Source organism: Convolutriloba macropyga, chromosome 1 (assembly GCF_964194025.1).
Source record: "Convolutriloba macropyga chromosome 1, txConMacr16.3, whole genome shotgun sequence".
In the NCBI taxonomy this organism is placed as follows: domain Eukaryota; kingdom Metazoa; phylum Xenacoelomorpha; order Acoela; family Convolutidae; genus Convolutriloba; species Convolutriloba macropyga.
In genome coordinates this window covers 13744481-13763216 of record NC_134468.1, presented here as the reverse complement: position 1 = coordinate 13763216, position 18736 = coordinate 13744481, and the positions used below count along the sequence as shown (strand labels likewise).

At 32.8% G+C, this 18736-nt stretch overlaps 2 protein-coding genes across 4 annotated transcripts in view; both read right to left on the bottom strand.

Moving 5' to 3' along the window:
* The window catches only part of LOC142335255 (alpha-1,6-mannosyl-glycoprotein 2-beta-N-acetylglucosaminyltransferase-like), a 28646-nt gene extending 20239 nt beyond the window's left edge, over window positions 1-8407 (bottom strand). The window contains exons 1-4 of one of the 2 annotated variants that reach the window (XM_075383679.1): window positions 7951-8407; window positions 7264-7416; window positions 6159-6256; window positions 589-688 (exon numbers count right to left, since the gene is read on the bottom strand). In XM_075383679.1, coding sequence (XP_075239794.1) covers window positions 589-688; window positions 6159-6256; window positions 7264-7416; window positions 7951-8313 — 714 coding nt within the window. In that variant the 5' untranslated portion in view covers window positions 8314-8407. The remainder of the gene's footprint in view (window positions 1-588; window positions 689-6158; window positions 6257-7263; window positions 7417-7950) is intronic. The other variant, XM_075383687.1, reaches the window with a different exon arrangement.
* The window catches only part of LOC142335302 (putative protein-lysine deacylase ABHD14B), a 568842-nt gene that overhangs the window by 263754 nt on the left and 286352 nt on the right, over window positions 1-18736 (bottom strand). The gene's annotated exons all lie outside the window — the stretch shown is intronic.

Genomic DNA, 18736 nt, shown 5'->3' with positions numbered 1-18736 from the left:
TTTTTGCAATGATAACAAAACAGCTTGTAGAAACTCGGGAAGTAAAGAATTAGTTATGGATTATAACTTAAAAGTCAGCTCTTAACTTTTAACTGCTTAGCAAAAAGTTTTCGCTCATCATATATCTAAAATATCCTCAATCCCAAAATCAGATCCATTTGCTGTTTTAGATACGTACTCTGCAAAGTATAAACATTGATCAACAAGATAAGAAATTCTGATTTAATTCAATTTTATAATTTAGTGCGGCTTTTCAAAGTCCACTTCAAGCTTAAAGGTCATCAAGTGTCACCTACAGCCATTTTTACGTGCATATGAGTTGTTAGTACCTGAGTTTTAAAAAAAGTATCCTCAATCCCAAAATCAGATCAATTTGCTGTTTTAGATACGTACTCTGCAAAGTATAAACATTGATAACAAGATAAGAAAATCTGATTTAATTCAATTTTATAATTTAGCGCGGCTTTTCACAGTCCACTTCAAACTAAATTGTGACATTATTTTCCTACTGTTTATCTAGAACCCAATCACAAAATCTTACCTTTTAAAAAAACTAACAATGTAATCAAAATATTTCCTATGACTCACCTTCCACCACCAGTGATGTTTGATTGCAGCGTATTTGGCCTCTCTGTAGTGCCCATACGAGTCAGGGAACTCGGCATTGGCACAGCCTATCTTAGTTGCCCTGAAACAGCACAACGCTTTTGTCACGCAATCTCAATGGCCTTCAGCCAACTGTAGAAAAGAACCTTCTAGAGTTTCTATATTTACAATAGCTTATTGGATTGTTTGAGATGTTTTGGGAAGCTGAAAGAGGAAACATAGCCGTCAGATTGCCGGGAAATAGCCGCCGTTGACGCGCTTGATGCACATCGGGATTGAAACAGAAAAAGAAAAAAAGAAGGGATAAATTGGCCAAATTTTTTTAATCATTTTTTTTTTCAGTGTAAAAAAGTGTTCTAATTCGGCGTGAAGTTTCGGTTGGATTATAAAACTATACTTAATTCAGCTTCTAAACTGAAATCTAATACGCTTAATACCAATGTCAGCTAGCAAACACTCTAACGAACTTTGATAACCTAATTCTCAATGACTTAATGACCGAGTTTTATCGGTTTATCCCGTCTCTTTTGATTTTGCTCTTTTGACCTTGACGGTATTCACTATCTTGCGTAATTCATTGAGTGAATGGATTTAAAAACCATTCATTCGAAACAGGAGTGAGGTATATCAGAAGTCAAACGTGAAAGTCGTGACTTATGTAAAACGAAAAACGTGATTACAAGTAAAGCGAAATTAAAAAAAAACATAGCAGGACAAGTCCTGATGTACAATTCAAACAATTTTATTTAACTAAACAAACAACTCGACCTAGAACGGATTATCAGTGAATTGAGAACAACCATTTCTAGAAAAATCAGATCAAAAAAAAAAAAAAACAAAACCAATGTCAAAATGCCGCATGTGAACAAAAAAAACCACTAGCAAGAAATGGAAAAAAATGGAAATTTGGTGTAAACAAAAAACTAAGCCTAGAATGAACTATGAATGGATTGGGAAAACCATTTCGAAAAAAAAATCCGATCCAAAAAATCGAAAACAGTAAAAATCAAAGTGAAATTGCCGAATGTAAAACCACTAGCTAGTAAGCGAATTTTTGTTCAAACACCGTTTTCTCACTTTACTTTAAAATTAGAGCGCAAAAATTTCACGCCGCAAAACCACTCGCTTTTTTGCTCCACTTCCTGTTTCGGCGTGACCAAAATCACTACTCCAATTTGACTTCAAAAATAATGAAAATGTATGAATAAATCTTAAAAAAGACAGCATCCCAATACAATTCAAATACTTCCAATTGTAAAAAGGAGAGCGCCTAAATCCTAAATAACAGCCATTTGAGAGGATGACGGCGGCCATTAAACAGCTTTGAGTTAACATACTATTTAAAAAACGCACCAGCATTAGTTTTACATTACCACACTCTCACGGAAAAGTAATTCAAAGAAGATTATTCACAGAAAGGTAATGAAAAACGGGCAAAAAACGATACGAATAACTGATAGCGAAAACTGTTTTCATTTGTTGCAATACCCTTTAGTTGTAATTTGTCAGTTTTTTTAAATCTAGATCATGAGGAGACTTCCATATATAATAATTATATAGATCTACACGGAGGCTCGTTTATGTGCATTCGCACATAATGTTCCCCCTCTCACATCAAACCTCAGCGCAACTTTCACAAAAGCAAAAAAATTCAGAGAGAAAACAGATCCGAACGTCACGGGGTTCAGAGAAGGCAAACAATACTGAAAATGGAAAATATATCAAAATTTTTATACCGTTCCTAGATTTTCATTGAAAGATTTCCACAATTTCATGGATAATTTTCTATTGTTCTGACACAAAAAAGGTTATCCCCAGCTTGAAAAAAAAAACATTTGTACGCCCCATGAATGTTAGAAAAAACTCTTACCTTAAATTTTCAACAGTTATAACATCGCCGGTAACACAAAAAAGCCGTTCTTAAATTATTGTTTTCGATGAATCGAGAGATGTAAATATTCGGAAAAATGAAAAACCCCGGAACATCAATTTCAAAGCTTGAGATAACAGGAAGAGCTACAATTGGAATCTCAAAAGCTACCTTACTTGAAAATCAAACGTTTTACATACTGCAAAAAATCATTATTTACCGATACCATAAAAAAATGCGTTCAATCAGAAAACCCAAAAGGCATTAAAGGCTGCAAATTTCTGAAAACTGATAATGCTGTTTAAAGGCACTGTTTCCCCGATAGAACGCCACTAAACCCCTTCAAAATCGTCACCAGGTCACTTGCCGGGAAAAATAGACAGTTACCTAAAGTTCAAAAGAAGTCTTCGAAAGATAAAATTTTAATGCTTTTAATGAAGAAAAATATTTATTGACAACAGAAATTGTCCTATTTTAGGGTACAATAAATCAATTTCAACATGTAGTCAAATATGCGTAATTTTACAAACAACGTGCTCAACGTGATTGAATAAAAAAGTGAACGAGCTCCCAAAATCGCAATTGGCCCAAATATAAAATCAGAGAGTAGTTTCACTCAATTGCACAAATACAGGGAACGTTTATATTGATTGTTCCGACCCACTTGTGGGGGGAGGAACTATATAATATAAAATGGGCTTTCTCTTCAGTCCATTTTGGCCAATCGATATTATTCCTCGTCAAGATTTGAGACTGATATCATTAGAAACCCCGTTCAGCGTAGAACACGGAACTAAAAAGGTTGTTTTTCATATTCGCTTGTTACAGGGAGAGGTCAACTTTTTGCGAATAGTAGACGATATTTCGTTGTTTTTATTCACATTTTCCGTATTATGACCAAATTTTAAAAAATTTTGGTATAATTTGTCAAAATTGTTACTAAACAAGTTATTGAATTTATTTTAAGGATAGGGGAGTCTTGTCGATTGGTTTTATTTAATTCTTTGCTAAGATTTTTACTAAATTTTTCGAATTTAATTTAAATCAGATTTTTTTAATCAATAATGGCTCCAAATAAGTTTTTTATCCCACTTTGTTTAAATATGCCAGTAGAGACTCAACATTCTCTGTCAGAAACTTTGGGAACTCCAACCAAGTTTGTTGTACTTTCGTTTAATACACGAGTCCTCTAAATTTTGACGGTTAATTCTAAATTAACTCAATAATTATACAATATGCATCATTTATTTTTGTTTTAATGAAATATTTCATTTACTGACTGATTCTCTGCGCACACGTATTGAATTATTAAATGTTTTTGACGGAGGTGAAGCAAAGTTGGGGCTATGTTTGGACTCATCTTGGATTCATACAAACAATAAATATTCGGATTATATTGGGTCGGGTCTTTTTCAAAATATTTTCGCATTTTCGTTACTTTTATGTTGATTATTGACTACAATGATTTCACATCAAGGCCCAATGAATGATAGACCCTTTTTACAACACAAGCAGACCAAATGATTATAGACTATTTCCTCAGCGAAAAATAAATCTCCTACAAGACTTTGATGTGTGATTTTATGACTATGTGTTTAGTAAACTTCGATTTCTTTTGTTCAACCTTGATTTGTGATTCAGCCTAATGACTTCTTCCTATTAATCAAAGACCCAATTGAGTTCTTTAAGAGTTATAGTTGAACCTTTCTAATGCTTTCAGTTGTTTTCTAATGCCTCTTAGGACTTCGAATATATTTTTTTAAGAAAAAGCCAGTGAAATTTTGAAGTTTGCCAAATTTATTAAAACTTTTTTCTTTCCACATGTAGCCCAGACTCAATGCAAACAGGGAAAATTTATTCAATGTTAATTAAAAAATACTGTTTATAATGGTTTTACTTTTAGCTAATGGTTTCTTGGCTTTCCTATTACGAAACATACAAAATTTTGTGATTTTTCTATATTTGCCTATATTTGAGGTTAAAATTTACTCTATTTTCAAATTATTTCAATGAGGAGAGCTCTGATAGACACTTTGAGAATGCGCAAAGGAATATTTTTGAAGATTTTAGTGAATAGCTTACATTTTTATCGGCTGCCAAGCCGTTCTCTCGCAAAAATAATTAGCATTTTTGCCCCTAACTGTCTTTCCTTTTGTTTTCTTACTGTATATTTTTGAAAATCAGAAGCCTTAACGGCTTTTGTTGATGTTGAAAAGAAATTATTCTCTAACTGCAGTTAATAGCTAGCAATTTTAATTATCAATTAATTTTTTGAAAGACAATATTTTTGTACTTCCCATTGTTTTCTCATTGACGTCAAAAAGTTTTTAAGCCTCATTATTAACAGCGCCCATTAACTTTCTTTTGATCCAAACAATTTTTGCGCTGCTGGTAACGCTTTGACTGACGTCTGTTGATTTTAAAAATGTGTTTTTATCAAAATTTTGTGAGTTTTGTGCTTTGGTACGAATTTTCACAAAAAGTGTTACCTTTGCGATATTTACCCATTTCTGTTTCGTTTTCATTGCCACATTATCAAACTACACTAATGGGTTGCACAATTGGCGCTGAAAAAATTCAATTTAAGATAATTAATGTTTTTCATGAACATAGCTCATGGTTTTCACGGTTGCGACGCCGCTTTGTTTAATTTAATTTTTTCGTTTTTGCCGTTCTTTTTGTAGTCGTCTGACATATTACGGATAATTGCAGTTCTCAATTGCCTCCTATGAGTTATAAATTAACCTTCATAATGATCCGAGTTAATACGTACTTGTTTTAATCATTTTGAAATCTGTTGTTTTCAAATTTAGAAGCGTTTTTTTAACTTTGCCCTTTTTGCTCCTCTTTGTCAGCCTGTTACCAAATTTCATACCTTATCTAATGAAGTACAAGTCAATTTGTGTAGTTCAGGTTTTATCTTATTCAATTTTTGTTTGCTAGTGAGTGTTTTCAAAAATATGGACATCGAATTTTGATCGTAACTAAAAATTGCAATTATTTGATTTTTATCTTTGTTTGTCCAATACTCTCATTAATAGCAAGTCTCATGGCCCCCTAGCCCAGCCTTTTTTCTCACTTAGTTGTTTGTTCAACCATGTGTGAATTTCTTAGAGTTTTCTATCTCTTCCTCATCTGATAGACAATTGAATCAAAACGCGGGTCGGAAAATTATGTGCATACGTTCATTACTCCTTGTATTGATCTCAACTTTTAAGAAGGCTGAGTAGTATCATTGTTGCTTAAGGAACTGAGGATCATATTAGTGGACCACAATTTTCGTTAGCCCATTAGTTGCGATTAGAAATCATTTTTCGAATATATAGCAAAAAATGTGTTGCATTAGATTTACAGCAAAATTTGATACCTTCCCAATGATACCATTTTTTGTGAGTCTATTAGACAATTTAATAATTCTATAACGTATTGAATTAAAACTGAAGTCAAATTCAAGACCTGGGTCTTTCTAAAGATATCTCATAACTTGCAACGCTACAGAAATTCATCGCCCACAATTTTCTGAACGAAAACCCTTTAAGTACGAAGTTCCTCACCCTCTAAAGTGGTTCGAATAAATGGTTAACAATATTCTTCATCTTAAAAAAACTCTCTTCCTAGTCAAGATAGCAATGAAACGTATAGTAAAATACCAAAAGTAAGTTATTCAATGCACACTACTCACTGATCGGTGGTTGCGTCCCTGGGACAATCGGTTGGGCTCTGCCCTGGAAATGTGTCTGGAAAGATTTGCTGGCTGTAAGGAAAGCCAATCTGCATTACCTGCAAAGAACACACATCAGAAGCGAAAATTTCAGAGACGAAAGAATTCAGTGCAGGCTCGCATGGGAGCGCAAACCTGTTACTTCTTCACCATTGCGCAGTCAACCCTTTGGGGGTAACACATTACACTCTAGATGGCGTACTTAAGAGATACACAGAATTCAGCGCAGATCGGCTCACATCTGTAAGAAAATTTGCGGGTATTAATATTGTTACCATCGTGGAATTAAAAGGGGAAACTAAAAATTCAATTTTTGAAATAAGCAAACGTGTAATGCACAATTCAATTTGTTCGCCAAAGCATACTTTCTCTGTTCACAATCTATTTTTCTATTTTCTATTTGAGCAATTGCAATTTGGGACACCATCTAGATTGCAATGCAGTGAATTCAGGAGACAACACTAATTTGCATACTTACTTTACAAATACATGAAGATCCTGTAAAATGGTGCGTAAACCTATAATAATAAATCCTGCATATTGAATAGAACATCGGATAAGGTAAAGACATGATCTTTTCTTTCTATTTCTCACATTCAATTGCAATCACATTCAAATACAAAACCACAAAATAGTCACTTGTATTCTGCAAATCGTTCAGCTCACTTTTTAATCGAATTAGCCGGATCATACCTTCAGCTCAAAACAGCAATGAAACATGGATTTTCAATCCTTCATTTTTAATCTGAGCATTATATAAACATTGCATATCACATGCACACTAATAGAGAGCACTGTTCCCTGTTCATCAAGAAACGAAACCGCATATTTGCACATTGAATATGCTTTTTCAGCGTCTTTCAGAATTTTAAACTCACTTAAAACACTTGTTATGTAAAATTATAATTTTGATGTTCATTTATACTCTCTCTCTCTCTCTCTCTCTCTCTCACTTTTATCTATCGTTTTCTGAAGTATGTGCAATATTGGGTGTAAATTCCTCATGTCAAAATCACGTTTCCATTCAGTACGAGGAGGGTATGAGTTTTGATTATATAGTTTTTACCTGAAAGGCAGTGATTCTCTCAATAGTCTCAAAGACAGCCTTGTCATATATGTCATGACTGAATACCACTAAAGTTTTGTTAAGAAGCTGCGTGTTTGTCTGTGCCACAATACTGTCGATTAAATACTGCAGGTACTCGGCTCGATTGTGCACCTAAAACAGGTACGGTACACTCACAGTTTCAGAGAAAAAAGTTGCTGCAGACTTGGTACAGCTTATCACACGAAAAAATGATATAGACGAAAAATCATACTGCCTTAAACTTTCATATTAGTGAACAAATTTTTGTTTAAAAACTCCATCAAAATTATCAGTCAATCAAAATCAATCAAAATTCCCAACGGCGCCAATTTTTGAAAGTTTCAATCAATGCCTGTTAACTCTATCGTTACTCACGGAACTCTCATATACAACTCCCTTTAGTTTTCTGAAATCTCAAAACCTTAAGTCCTAATATAACCCCTCCCACTTGATGTTGGTTGATTTTGTTAATGCCAGATATGATCACAAATATTCCCATTTCCAATAACACTAAAAATTTATTTTGCGATCCGAAGACAAAGTAAATTCAGGAGACCAAAAAAAGTGTGAGATGAGATCGAATAAACTCGATGTCATTACATCAAACAGACTCAGTCTCCGTAAATAAGGAAAGTAAGAACAAACAGGTTATATAGAAATTAGTACCATAACAAGTAAAAGTTTGTCAAAATGTCGATTGTTACTGTCTTCATTGCGAATGCACTTTTCAGTGTTCAACTTGTAAAACAAACTTCGCACGTCTGCAGCCGTTGGATTGACATAACTGTGATTGTCACATTTTTGAGGAATGCTTCGGTATCTTACAGGAACCTTCGCCCCATTTTTTGACGAATCCACGTTTAAGTTCGAGTTCCCTTGATCAGCAGCCGGGTAATTAGGGTCACTGCTGCCGGGGGGACTTGTTTCTCCCCCATATTTGTACTGCACACAGAGAACGAACAAGGAAAAGTATAGAAGGTATGAGAGATAGCGTAACAGTCGTATTAGTGGGATATGAAAGCGAAGCATCTAGATATTAATAATAATATTATTTAGATGACATCTAACCTGAAACATCAAAATCACTAGTAGCTAAAAATTACTGGATTTAAGTGACGTTTTCTTACCCACGTTAATGAGCAAAACTTAACAATTGAAAGCTACAATACGGGTATAGAAATTCTAATATCCAAGTTTTTTTTGTGAACAGTGACTACAGTTGGAACACCAGACATGCACCACAGATCAGCAGCTTTTCGTACTGATTTGCTTTTGTCTCAAGACAAAAGCGCATATACAATTCTATCAGGCAAAAGAAATCACTCGCAAAATTGTGCTCTTCAATTTTTTTGTAACATATTTGACGTTGAAGTGGTAAATATGAACAGCGAGGACCCTTGTTGTTTTCAATCTGTTGCAGATATAAACCAATAATTCCATGCCTTCGGTACTCAATAATAATCGATGGCTTCAGAATGCATGGAACATTTATTAACTAAAGACGAATCGCTCTCAAACAACTGGAGTGATGCTTGCTTACCTCAGTTAAGTAAGGGGCAGAAAAGAAGTGGGGGAGAACAAAATAAATGGAGGGCCGAAACTATCAAATTTTGTTTTACATCATGAAACAGTAGCTTCTCGGCAGTTTCGGCAAACTTACTTAGCGACTACTAAAACAACCGTACAACTCATTATTGGACGTTTTGATGACGATAAGTGGAGTGGTCAGAAGTAATGCTCGAGCAAAAGACGGCATTAGAAAGACCAACAAAACCAAAACAACCGATACAAATTTTGATTGAGAGCAATTAAATAATATAAGGAAACATTTCCAACTTACGAAATATATCAGAATTACGTTTGTCTATTAAGACACCGACCTAAAAATTATCCTTTCGCCTGCACTGAAGTTCAAACTTTTTTTATCTATTTCTTATCCATCAGGCCATTTTCACTTCTTTCAGCGCATCGTAGAGAAAAAATCATTAATTTTGGAAGTTTTCCTTCTGTTTTTGAGGTTATCATCGATATCGGAGGAACTTCATCTTTTGAAGCGGTTTAGATAAAATTTGGAAAGACATTGAAAACTAGCCTGAGCTGCCGATGCAACAAACATTCAGTTAGGAAGGTTGACACTTTTAATCAATAGAATGCCTCAATAAAAAACAGGTATATTAATGACAGGTTTATGTACAATGCATATTGCAAGAAACCTGAACCTTCTTTAAGCATGATTTGAATTTCAAAAATCAGAGTGCAATGCTGCGAATTAAAAATCGACACCCGAATAGGGAGACATAAGTTATGGACCAAACGTAAAGAACAAAATCTTTGTGTCTACTGCTGACGAAGAACCAATTCTGTGAGGAACGAAACAATTAAAGCTACATATGTGATTTTATAGGATTCTTGGGTTTGTGATCAAGACCTACGCTACTGTTATTTGAACTGATATTAAGAGATAAACTAAAATTTATGAGATTAGAGAATTTAGAAGTTTCCTCTGATCAACCCAATTTGCATTAACACTAATTGCCATCAGAAATGAAACGATCGCTTCCGTAGATCTTCTCTATACAACTATTGAGAGAGAGAGAGAACCTAAAAATCAGGGGCATAAGAAATTTTTCTACAAAACTGACAGAAAAATAGTTTGAGGAACCATTTGGCCAATTTTATATCCATTATTTGACGAAAACAGGGACTAGTATTTCTGATACCTTATCAGTCAGACAATTTGGTTAATTCAGATGAATCTGAGTTAGCTTTAATTTTAGTTTTTGCGAATACAAAGGGAACAGGAAATGCAAATGCAATCGTCTCTACTTAGAGTAGCCATAGTTAAAACAAAAGCCCCGAAAAAAATAGCCTAAGCACTCTTACCTACTGTTTCCATTGATCATTTTGATCAAAATAAATTCCCATTGTCACAAAAACGGTTAAACAAAAGCAAAGATGAAATCAAAATCTATGTTTAAAAAAAGTTTAACTGTAATCAACAATTTATGAGACCATTAATTTATTCGTTCCCTACATTGATTTAACCATCTCAGAAACGTTCAAAAGTGACATTTATTACAACTCATAAACTAGTACTCAGAAAACTTAAAATATACAGTTTTTCGAATAAAATTTTCGGGATAATTTTAGCTTTTAATAACTTGTATATCTGAAAAATATTATTCAGCATCAAAAAATGCCCAACACCGAAAAAAGTTCAACTCAGAAGAGACAAAAAAATATCTTATGACCAAATAAAAGCGTTCTGACGGCTATATTAACTTTTGTTGACAAATTTTGCGTGAACCTTAAACTTACTCAAGAGTGTATTTCAAATTTTCCAGCTGCAACAAAAATTAAAAACAAATCAAGTTACTGAATTTAAAACATTATCCACTAAAAAACAACAATTTATGTTGCACAAATTATCGAGCCGACCCACTTTAGTGCGGCAGCAACTAAATGCTCAACTGGGTTTTTTGTTCAGCCAACTTTTGCCAATGGATACATTCGTCGTACAGTTTTGAGTAGTATCATTAGAAAGCTTCTCAAGGGTAGAATTTCAAATAAAAAAGAGTTTTTTGAATTTCGTTTTCTCCAAGGAGCTACGGGGTTTTAAAATTATGTGAACGTTAGCTAACTTCCGTTGTTTAGTTCAAAACTTTCGTCGTTTTGCTGATTTTGATCATATTTTGCTAAAAATAAGATAAAATTGCTAACAATAGTCTTGTTGGTTTTACATTTAATGATAAGAGAGTTGCTGAATTGCTTGAACCAACTGTTTCGGTTATAATTTTATCTTCACTAAACGTCTGAAAAAACAGAAATTTTTCTTTTCATAAAACATCAAATATACTTATTTGGAACACTTTTACCAGTTTGATCTAGTGCAGGAACAAAAACAGCCGGCACAATTTTCGTTTAGCCAGACAATGCTATTTTACCACTGGTTCCTATTCTAGTGTAACTAATATTTTAGCGGTCTTTCGATATTTTAAACTGATATTTTAAAATTGTATCAAATTAAGATTTTTGTTTGCCAAAAAAATTATTACGCAATTAATTTGGATAAATTGCGTTTTTTAACAGCAGTGTAGATTTTTATGGCTCTGAAAAATTGTTTCCGAAATTTTTAATGGATTATGTTTTTGCCAGCATTTGATATTCTAATTCTTTTGATGTTATTTGAGTCTAATTCAGTTGTATCTAAAAAGGTACTAAAAAAACTTATGAAGAATCTTATGCCTTCAGTTTATACATAAAGGTTTTTCGTAAATGTTGGACGATAAGTATCCAAAATTCATGATTTATTTTTATATACTCAATTCTTGGTCAAATTAGCTATATCAGTAACATCCGGAACATTTGTTTTTATGGGCAATAAAAATTTTGGTCTAGTTGCTGAATTCTACGAAAAACTGTTTGTCAGTAAACTGAGTTTTAGAGGTATTTATTTTATAATCTTTTAAATTTGTCTCACTTTGGCCATGTCCAGTGTGCTTCCCAGGCAGTAACAAGTTAATCTATTTAATATTTGTTAGTTGAAAGCCTATGTTTGTTATGACTTGTGGTTTAAAAAAAACTGCTTTCAAATTTAAAGAAAAATTGTTTTTGAGATTTACCATTTTTTTTACATTATTTTTGCACCTTTAGCATAATCTTAGCAGAGAGATGTCGCTGTCGATTTAAAGTGAATTAAAATGTCTTTATTCCTGTTTTATCAATTAAATAACCGTTTTTGGTGTTAATATTACGAGTTTTCATAATTTTTTTTTATTTTTCGACACTTTCCAATTTCTGAGGTTCTCTTCTGATGTACTTATCGATATTCACAATAACGACAATTAAAAAATAGCATTAGTGCCATTGAAACAAGGAGCAATTGATTATATTGACTACTTTTAGTGAATAGATTGATTTCATAGGCTTCGAAGCCGTCTCCTCGCAAAATCAATTATGACTTTTGAATTTCAACTGTATTTCTTCTTTTTGTAGTAGTACGACATTCTGGAGAACAACAGGGCAAAAAGGCTTCGCATGAATGTATAAAAGAAGCCACTGATTGATTTAAGTTGAAATCTATTGATTTGTTTGACTTTGATTTCAATTATTTCAAATACTTTTTTTCAAGTTTGCCTTTGTTTTTTGTCAATTTGTCAAACATTCACAAAAAAGACAAGACCCACGTCCTTTCTGGTGGAACTGAACTCAACTTGTTTATACTAGTTCTTTTCTCATGCTAATTTGAGTTTTTCATAAACTTTTTTTAAGACATTGAGTTTTCGTCGTAAGTAATGCTTGTTTTTCTTTTTGTTGTTTGTCCTGTCTCTTACTCTCCTTAATGGTAAGCACCATCGGCCATCTAATGAGTTATTATTTATTTGAAAAGTAGTGAGCTTAAAGGGTACTTTATATGGATAGACCATTTAATTTCGAACGAAACAAATTTTTCGAATTTTTCTATCTCTTCTTCATTTGGCAGACAATTAGGTAAAAAACGTGGTTAAGCGGGGTCGCAATTTTAGGTGCGAACGCACATCTTTTAGTTACCCTGTTTCTGTCACAGCTTCTGAAAAACATTATCCGATGTTTGGACCCGACGTTTTAAAATTCATGGTTATCTTTTACTGCTTCTGAGCCATTCTTCAACCCAAATTTATTGCATTAAATTGAGGTCTAATAAAAACATATTCCAATTTTCCAAGTGCGTAATTCATTTAGCCAATCAAAATATCTTCTTGAAAGCTTGAAACCTCAATATGTCCTTGAGAAATCAAAAAACTCAAAATGTCTTCTTCGACTATCCAGTTTTTCCAGGGCTTTATAATCACCGCACATCAATACCACTAGAGTTAATCTTCAGACAATAAAGTTATGTCTACTCGGCATTTCCATGAATCTCATATTTAAATACTAGGACCTTTGTTTTTGTCTTATTATTAATTATTCTCAAAAAAGTCCCATATCTTTTCTGGTTATATTGAAATCAATTGGTTTAGATAAGTTCTTATGTGATGCTATTTTGGGTTTTTCATTAATTTTTTTCGATAAAAATGCTTGTTTTTCTTTTTGTTGTTTGTCTGTCTCTTGCTATCCTTAATGGTAAGCACCATCGGCCATCTAATGAGTTATTATTTATTTGAACAGTAGTGAGCTTAAAGGGTATTTTAAATGGATAGACCACGTAATTTCGAACGAAACACAAATTTTTGGAATTTTCCTATCTCTTCTTCATTTGGCAGACAATTAGGTAAAAAACGTGGTTAAGCGGGGTCGGAAATTTAGGTGCGAACGCACATCTTTGAGTTTTCTTGTTTCTGTCACAGCTTCTGAAAAACATTATCCAATGTTTGGACCCGACGTTTTAAAATTCATGGTTATCTTTAACTGCTTCTGAGCCATTCTTCAACCCAAATTTATTGCATTAATTTGAGATCTAATAAAAACATATTCCAAATTTCCAAGTGCGTAATTCCTTTAGCCAATCAAAATATCTTCTTGAAAGCTTGAAACCTCAATATGTCCTTGAGAAATCAAAAAACTGAAAATGTCTTCTTCGACTATCCAGTTTTTCCAGGGCTAATTATCAAGTTATGTCATTTATCAAGTTATGTCTACTTGGCATTTCCATGAATCCCATATTTAGATACTAGTAGGACCTTTGTTTTTGTCTACTTATTAATTATTCTCAAAAAAGACAAGTCCCATATCTTTTCTGGTTATATTGAAATCAATTGGTTTAGATAAGTTCTTATATAATGCTATTTTGAGTTTTTCATTAATTTTTTTTCGAAAAAAATGCTTGTTTTCCTTTGATTTTGTTGTTTGTCCTGTCTCTCACTCTCCTTAATGGTAAGCACCATCGATCATCTAATGAGTTATTATTTAATTTGTATAGTTGTGAGCTCAAAGCGGTTTTTAAATGGAAAGACCCATTAATTTCGAGCAAAATACGAATTTTTCTATCTCTTCTTTATTTGGCAGACAATTAAGTAAAAAGACGTGGTTAAGCGGGGTCGGAAAATTAGATGCGAACTAACATTTAAGTCTCCTTGTTTCTGTCACAACTTATGAAAAACATTTTACCCAATGTCTGTACCTGACGTTTTAAAATTCTTGAATATCTTTTACTGCTTCTGAGCCATTCTTCAACCCAAATTTATTGCATTAAATTGAGGTCTAATAAAAACATATTCCAATTTTCCAAGTGCGTAATTCCTTTAGCCAATCAAAATATCTTCTTGAAAGCTTGAAACCTCAATATGTCCTTGAGAAATCAAAAAACTGAAAATGTCTTCTTCGACTATCCAGTTTTTCCAGGGCTTTATAATCATCGCCCATCAATACCACTAGAGTTAATCTTCAGACAATAAAGTTATGTCTACTCGGCATTTCCATGAATCCCATATTTAGATACTAGTAGGAACTTTGCTTTTGTCTAATTATTAATTATTAGCAAAAAAGACAAGTCCCATATCTTTTCTGGTTATATTGAAATCAATTGGTTTAGATAAGTTCTTATATGATGCTATTTTGAGTTTTTCATTAATTTTTTTCCAAAAAAATGCTTGTTTTTCTTTGATTTTGATGTTTGTCCTATCTCTCACTCTCCCTAATGGTAAGCACCATCGGCCATCTAATGAGTCATTATTTAATTTGTATAGTTGTGAGCTCAAAGCGGTTTTTAGATGGATAGACCCATTAATTTCTAAAAATACGAACCTTTAGAATTTTTCTAACTCTTCTCTATTTGGCAGACAATTAAGTAAAAAGACGTGGTTAAGCGGGGTCGGAAAATTAGATGCGAACTAACATTTAAGAGTCTCCTTGTTTCTGTCACAACTTAAGAAAAACATTTTACCCAATGTTTGCACCTGACCTTTTAAAATTCTTGAATATCTTTTACTGCTTCTGAGCCATTCTTCAACCCAAATTGATTGCCCAAATTTGAGATCTAATAAATATTTTTTCCATTTTTATAAGTGACTAATTCATTCAGCCAATCTTCTTCAAAGCTTCTCAAATAATCTCAAAGCAATCTCTTCAAATATCTTCTTCGAAGCTTGAAACCTCAATATTTCCCTGAGAAATCAAAAAACTGAAAATGTCTTCTTCGACCATCCAGTTTTTCCAGGGCTTTATAATCATCGCACATCAATACCACTAGAGTTAATCTTCAGACAATAAAGTTATGTCTACTCGGCATTTCCATGAATCCCATATTTAGATACTAGTAGGAACTTTGCTTTTGTCTAATTATTAATTATTCTCAAAAAAGACAAGTCCCATATCTTTTCTGGTTATATTGAAATCAATTGGTTTAGATAAGTTCTTATATAATGCTATTTTGAGTTTTTCATTAATTTTTTTTCGAAAAAAATGCTTGTTTTCCTTTGATTTTGTTGTTTGTCCTGTCTATCACTCTCCTTAATGGTAAGCACCATCGATCATCTAATGAGTTATTATTTAATTTGTATAGTTCTGAGCTCAAAGCGGTTTTTAAATGGAAAGACCCATTAATTTCGAGCAAAATACGAATTTTTCTATCTCTTCTTTATTTGGCAGACAATTAAGTAAAAAGACGTGGTTAAGCGGGGTCGGAAAATTAGATGCGAACTAACATTTAAGTCTCCTTGTTTCTGTCACAACTTATGAAAAACATTTTACCCAATGTCTGTACCTGACGTTTTAAAATTCTTGAATATCTTTTACTGCTTCTGAGCCATTCTTCAACCCAAATTTATTGCATTAAATTGAGGTCTAATAAAAACATATTCCAATTTTCCAAGTGCGTAATTCCTTTAGCCAATCAAAATATCTTCTTGAAAGCTTGAAACCTCAATATGTCCTTGAGAAATCAAAAAACTGAAAATGTCTTCTTCGACTATCCAGTTTTTCCAGGGCTTTATAATCATCGCACATCAATACCACTAGAGTTAATCTTCAGACAATAAAGTTATGTCTACTCGGCATTTCCATGAATCCCATATTTAGATACTAGTAGGAACTTTGCTTTTGTCTAATTATTAATTATTCTCAAAAAAGACAAGTCCCATATCTTTTCTGGTTATATTGAAATCAATTGGTTTAGATAAGTTCTTATATAATGCTATTTTGAGTTTTTCATTAATTTTTTTTCGAAAAAAATGCTTGTTTTCCTTTGATTTTGTTGTTTGTCCTGTCTATCACTCTCCTTAATGGTAAGCACCATCGATCATCTAATGAGTTATTATTTAATTTGTATAGTTCTGAGCTCAAAGCGGTTTTTAAATGGAAAGACCCATTAATTTCGAGCAAAATACGAATTTTTCTATCTCTTCTTTATTTGGCAGACAATTAAGTAAAAAGACGTGGTTAAGCGGGGTCGGAAAATTAGATGCGAACTAACATTTAAGTCTCCTTGTTTCTGTCACAACTTATGAAAAACATTTTACCCAATGTCTGTACCTGACGTTTTAAAATTCTTGAATATCTTTTACTGCTTCTGAGCCATTCTTCAACCCAAATTGATTGCCCTAATTTGAGATCTAATAAATATTTTTTCCATTTTTATAAGTGACTAATTCATTCAGCCAATCTTCTTCAAAGCTTCTCAAATAATCTCAAAGCAATCTCTTCAAATATCTTCTTCGAAGCTTGAAACCTCAATATTTCCCTGAGAAATCAAAAAACTGAAAATGTCTTCTTCGACCATCCAGTTTTTCCAGGGCTTTATAATCATCGCCCATCAATACCACTAGAGTTAATCTTCAGACAATAAAGTTATGTCTACTCGGCATTTCCATGAATCCCATATTTAGATACTAGTAGGAACTTTGCTTTTGTCTAATTATTAATTATTCTCAAAAAAGACAAGTCCCATATCTTTTCTGGTTATATTGAAATCAATTGGTTTAGATAAGTTCTTATATAATGCTATTTTGAGTTTTTCATTAATTTTTTTTCGAAAAAAATGCTTGTTTTCCTTTGATTTTGTTGTTTGTCCTGTCTATCACTCTCCTTAATGGTAAGCACCATCGATCATCTAATGAGTCATTATTTAATTTGTATAGTTGTGAGCTCAAAGCGGTTTTTAGATGGATAGACCCATTAATTTCTAAAAATACGAACCTTTAGAATTTTTCTAACTCTTCTCTATTTGGCAGACAATTAAGTAAAAAGACGTGGTTAAGCGGGGTCGGAAAATTAGATGCGAACTAACATTTAAGAGTCTCCTTGTTTCTGTCACAACTTAAGAAAAACATTTTACCCAATGTTTGCACCTGACCTTTAAAAATTCTTGAATATCTTTTACTGCTTCTGAGCCATTCTTCAACCCAAATTGATTGCCCTAATTTGAGATCTAATAAATATTTTTTCCATTTTTATAAGTGACTAATTCATTCAGCCAATCTTCTTCAAAGCTTCTCAAATAATCTCAAAGCAATCTCTTCAAATATCTTCTTCGAAGCTTGAAACCTCAATATTTCCCTGAGAAATCAAAAAACTGAAAATGTCTTCTTCGACCATCCAGTTTTTCCAGGGCTTTATAATCATCGCACATCAATACCACTAGAGTTAATCTTCAGACAATAAAGTTATGTCTACTCGGCATTTCCATGAATCCCATATTTAGATACTAGTAGGAACTTTGCTTTTGTCTAATTATTAATTATTCTCAAAAAAGACAAGTCCCATATCTTTTCTGGTTATATTGAAATCAATTGGTTTAGATAAGTTCTTATATAATGCTATTTTGAGTTTTTCATTAATTTTTTTTCGAAAAAAATGCTTGTTTTCCTTTGATTTTGTTGTTTGTCCTGTCTATCACTCTCCTTAATGGTAAGCACCATCGATCATCTAATGAGTTATTATTTAATTTGTATAGTTCTGAGCTCAAAGCGGTTTTTAAATGGAAAGACCCATTAATTTCGAGCAAAATACGAATTTTTCTATCTCTTCTTTATTTGGCAGACAATTAAGTAAAAAGACGTGGTTAAGCGGGGTCGGAAAATTAGATGCGAACTAACATTTAAGTCTCCTTGTTTCTGTCACAACTTATGAAAAACATTTTACCCAATGTCTGTACCTGACGTTTTAAAATTCTTGAATATCTTTTACTGCTTCTGAGCCATTCTTCAACCCAAATTTATTGCATTAAATTGAGGTCTAATAAAAACATATTCCAATTTTCCAAGTGCGTAATTCCTTTAGCCAATCAAAATATCTTCTTGAAAGCTTGAAACCTCAATATGTCCTTGAGAAATCAAAAAACTGAAAATGTCTTCTTCGACTATCCAGTTTTTCCAGGGCTTTATAATCATCGCCCATCAATACCACTAGAGTTAATCTTCAGACAATAAAGTTATGTCTACTCGGCATTTCCATGAATCCCATATTTAGATACTAGTAGGAACTTTGCTTTTGTCTAATTATTAATTATTAGCAAAAAAGACAAGTCCCATATCTTTTC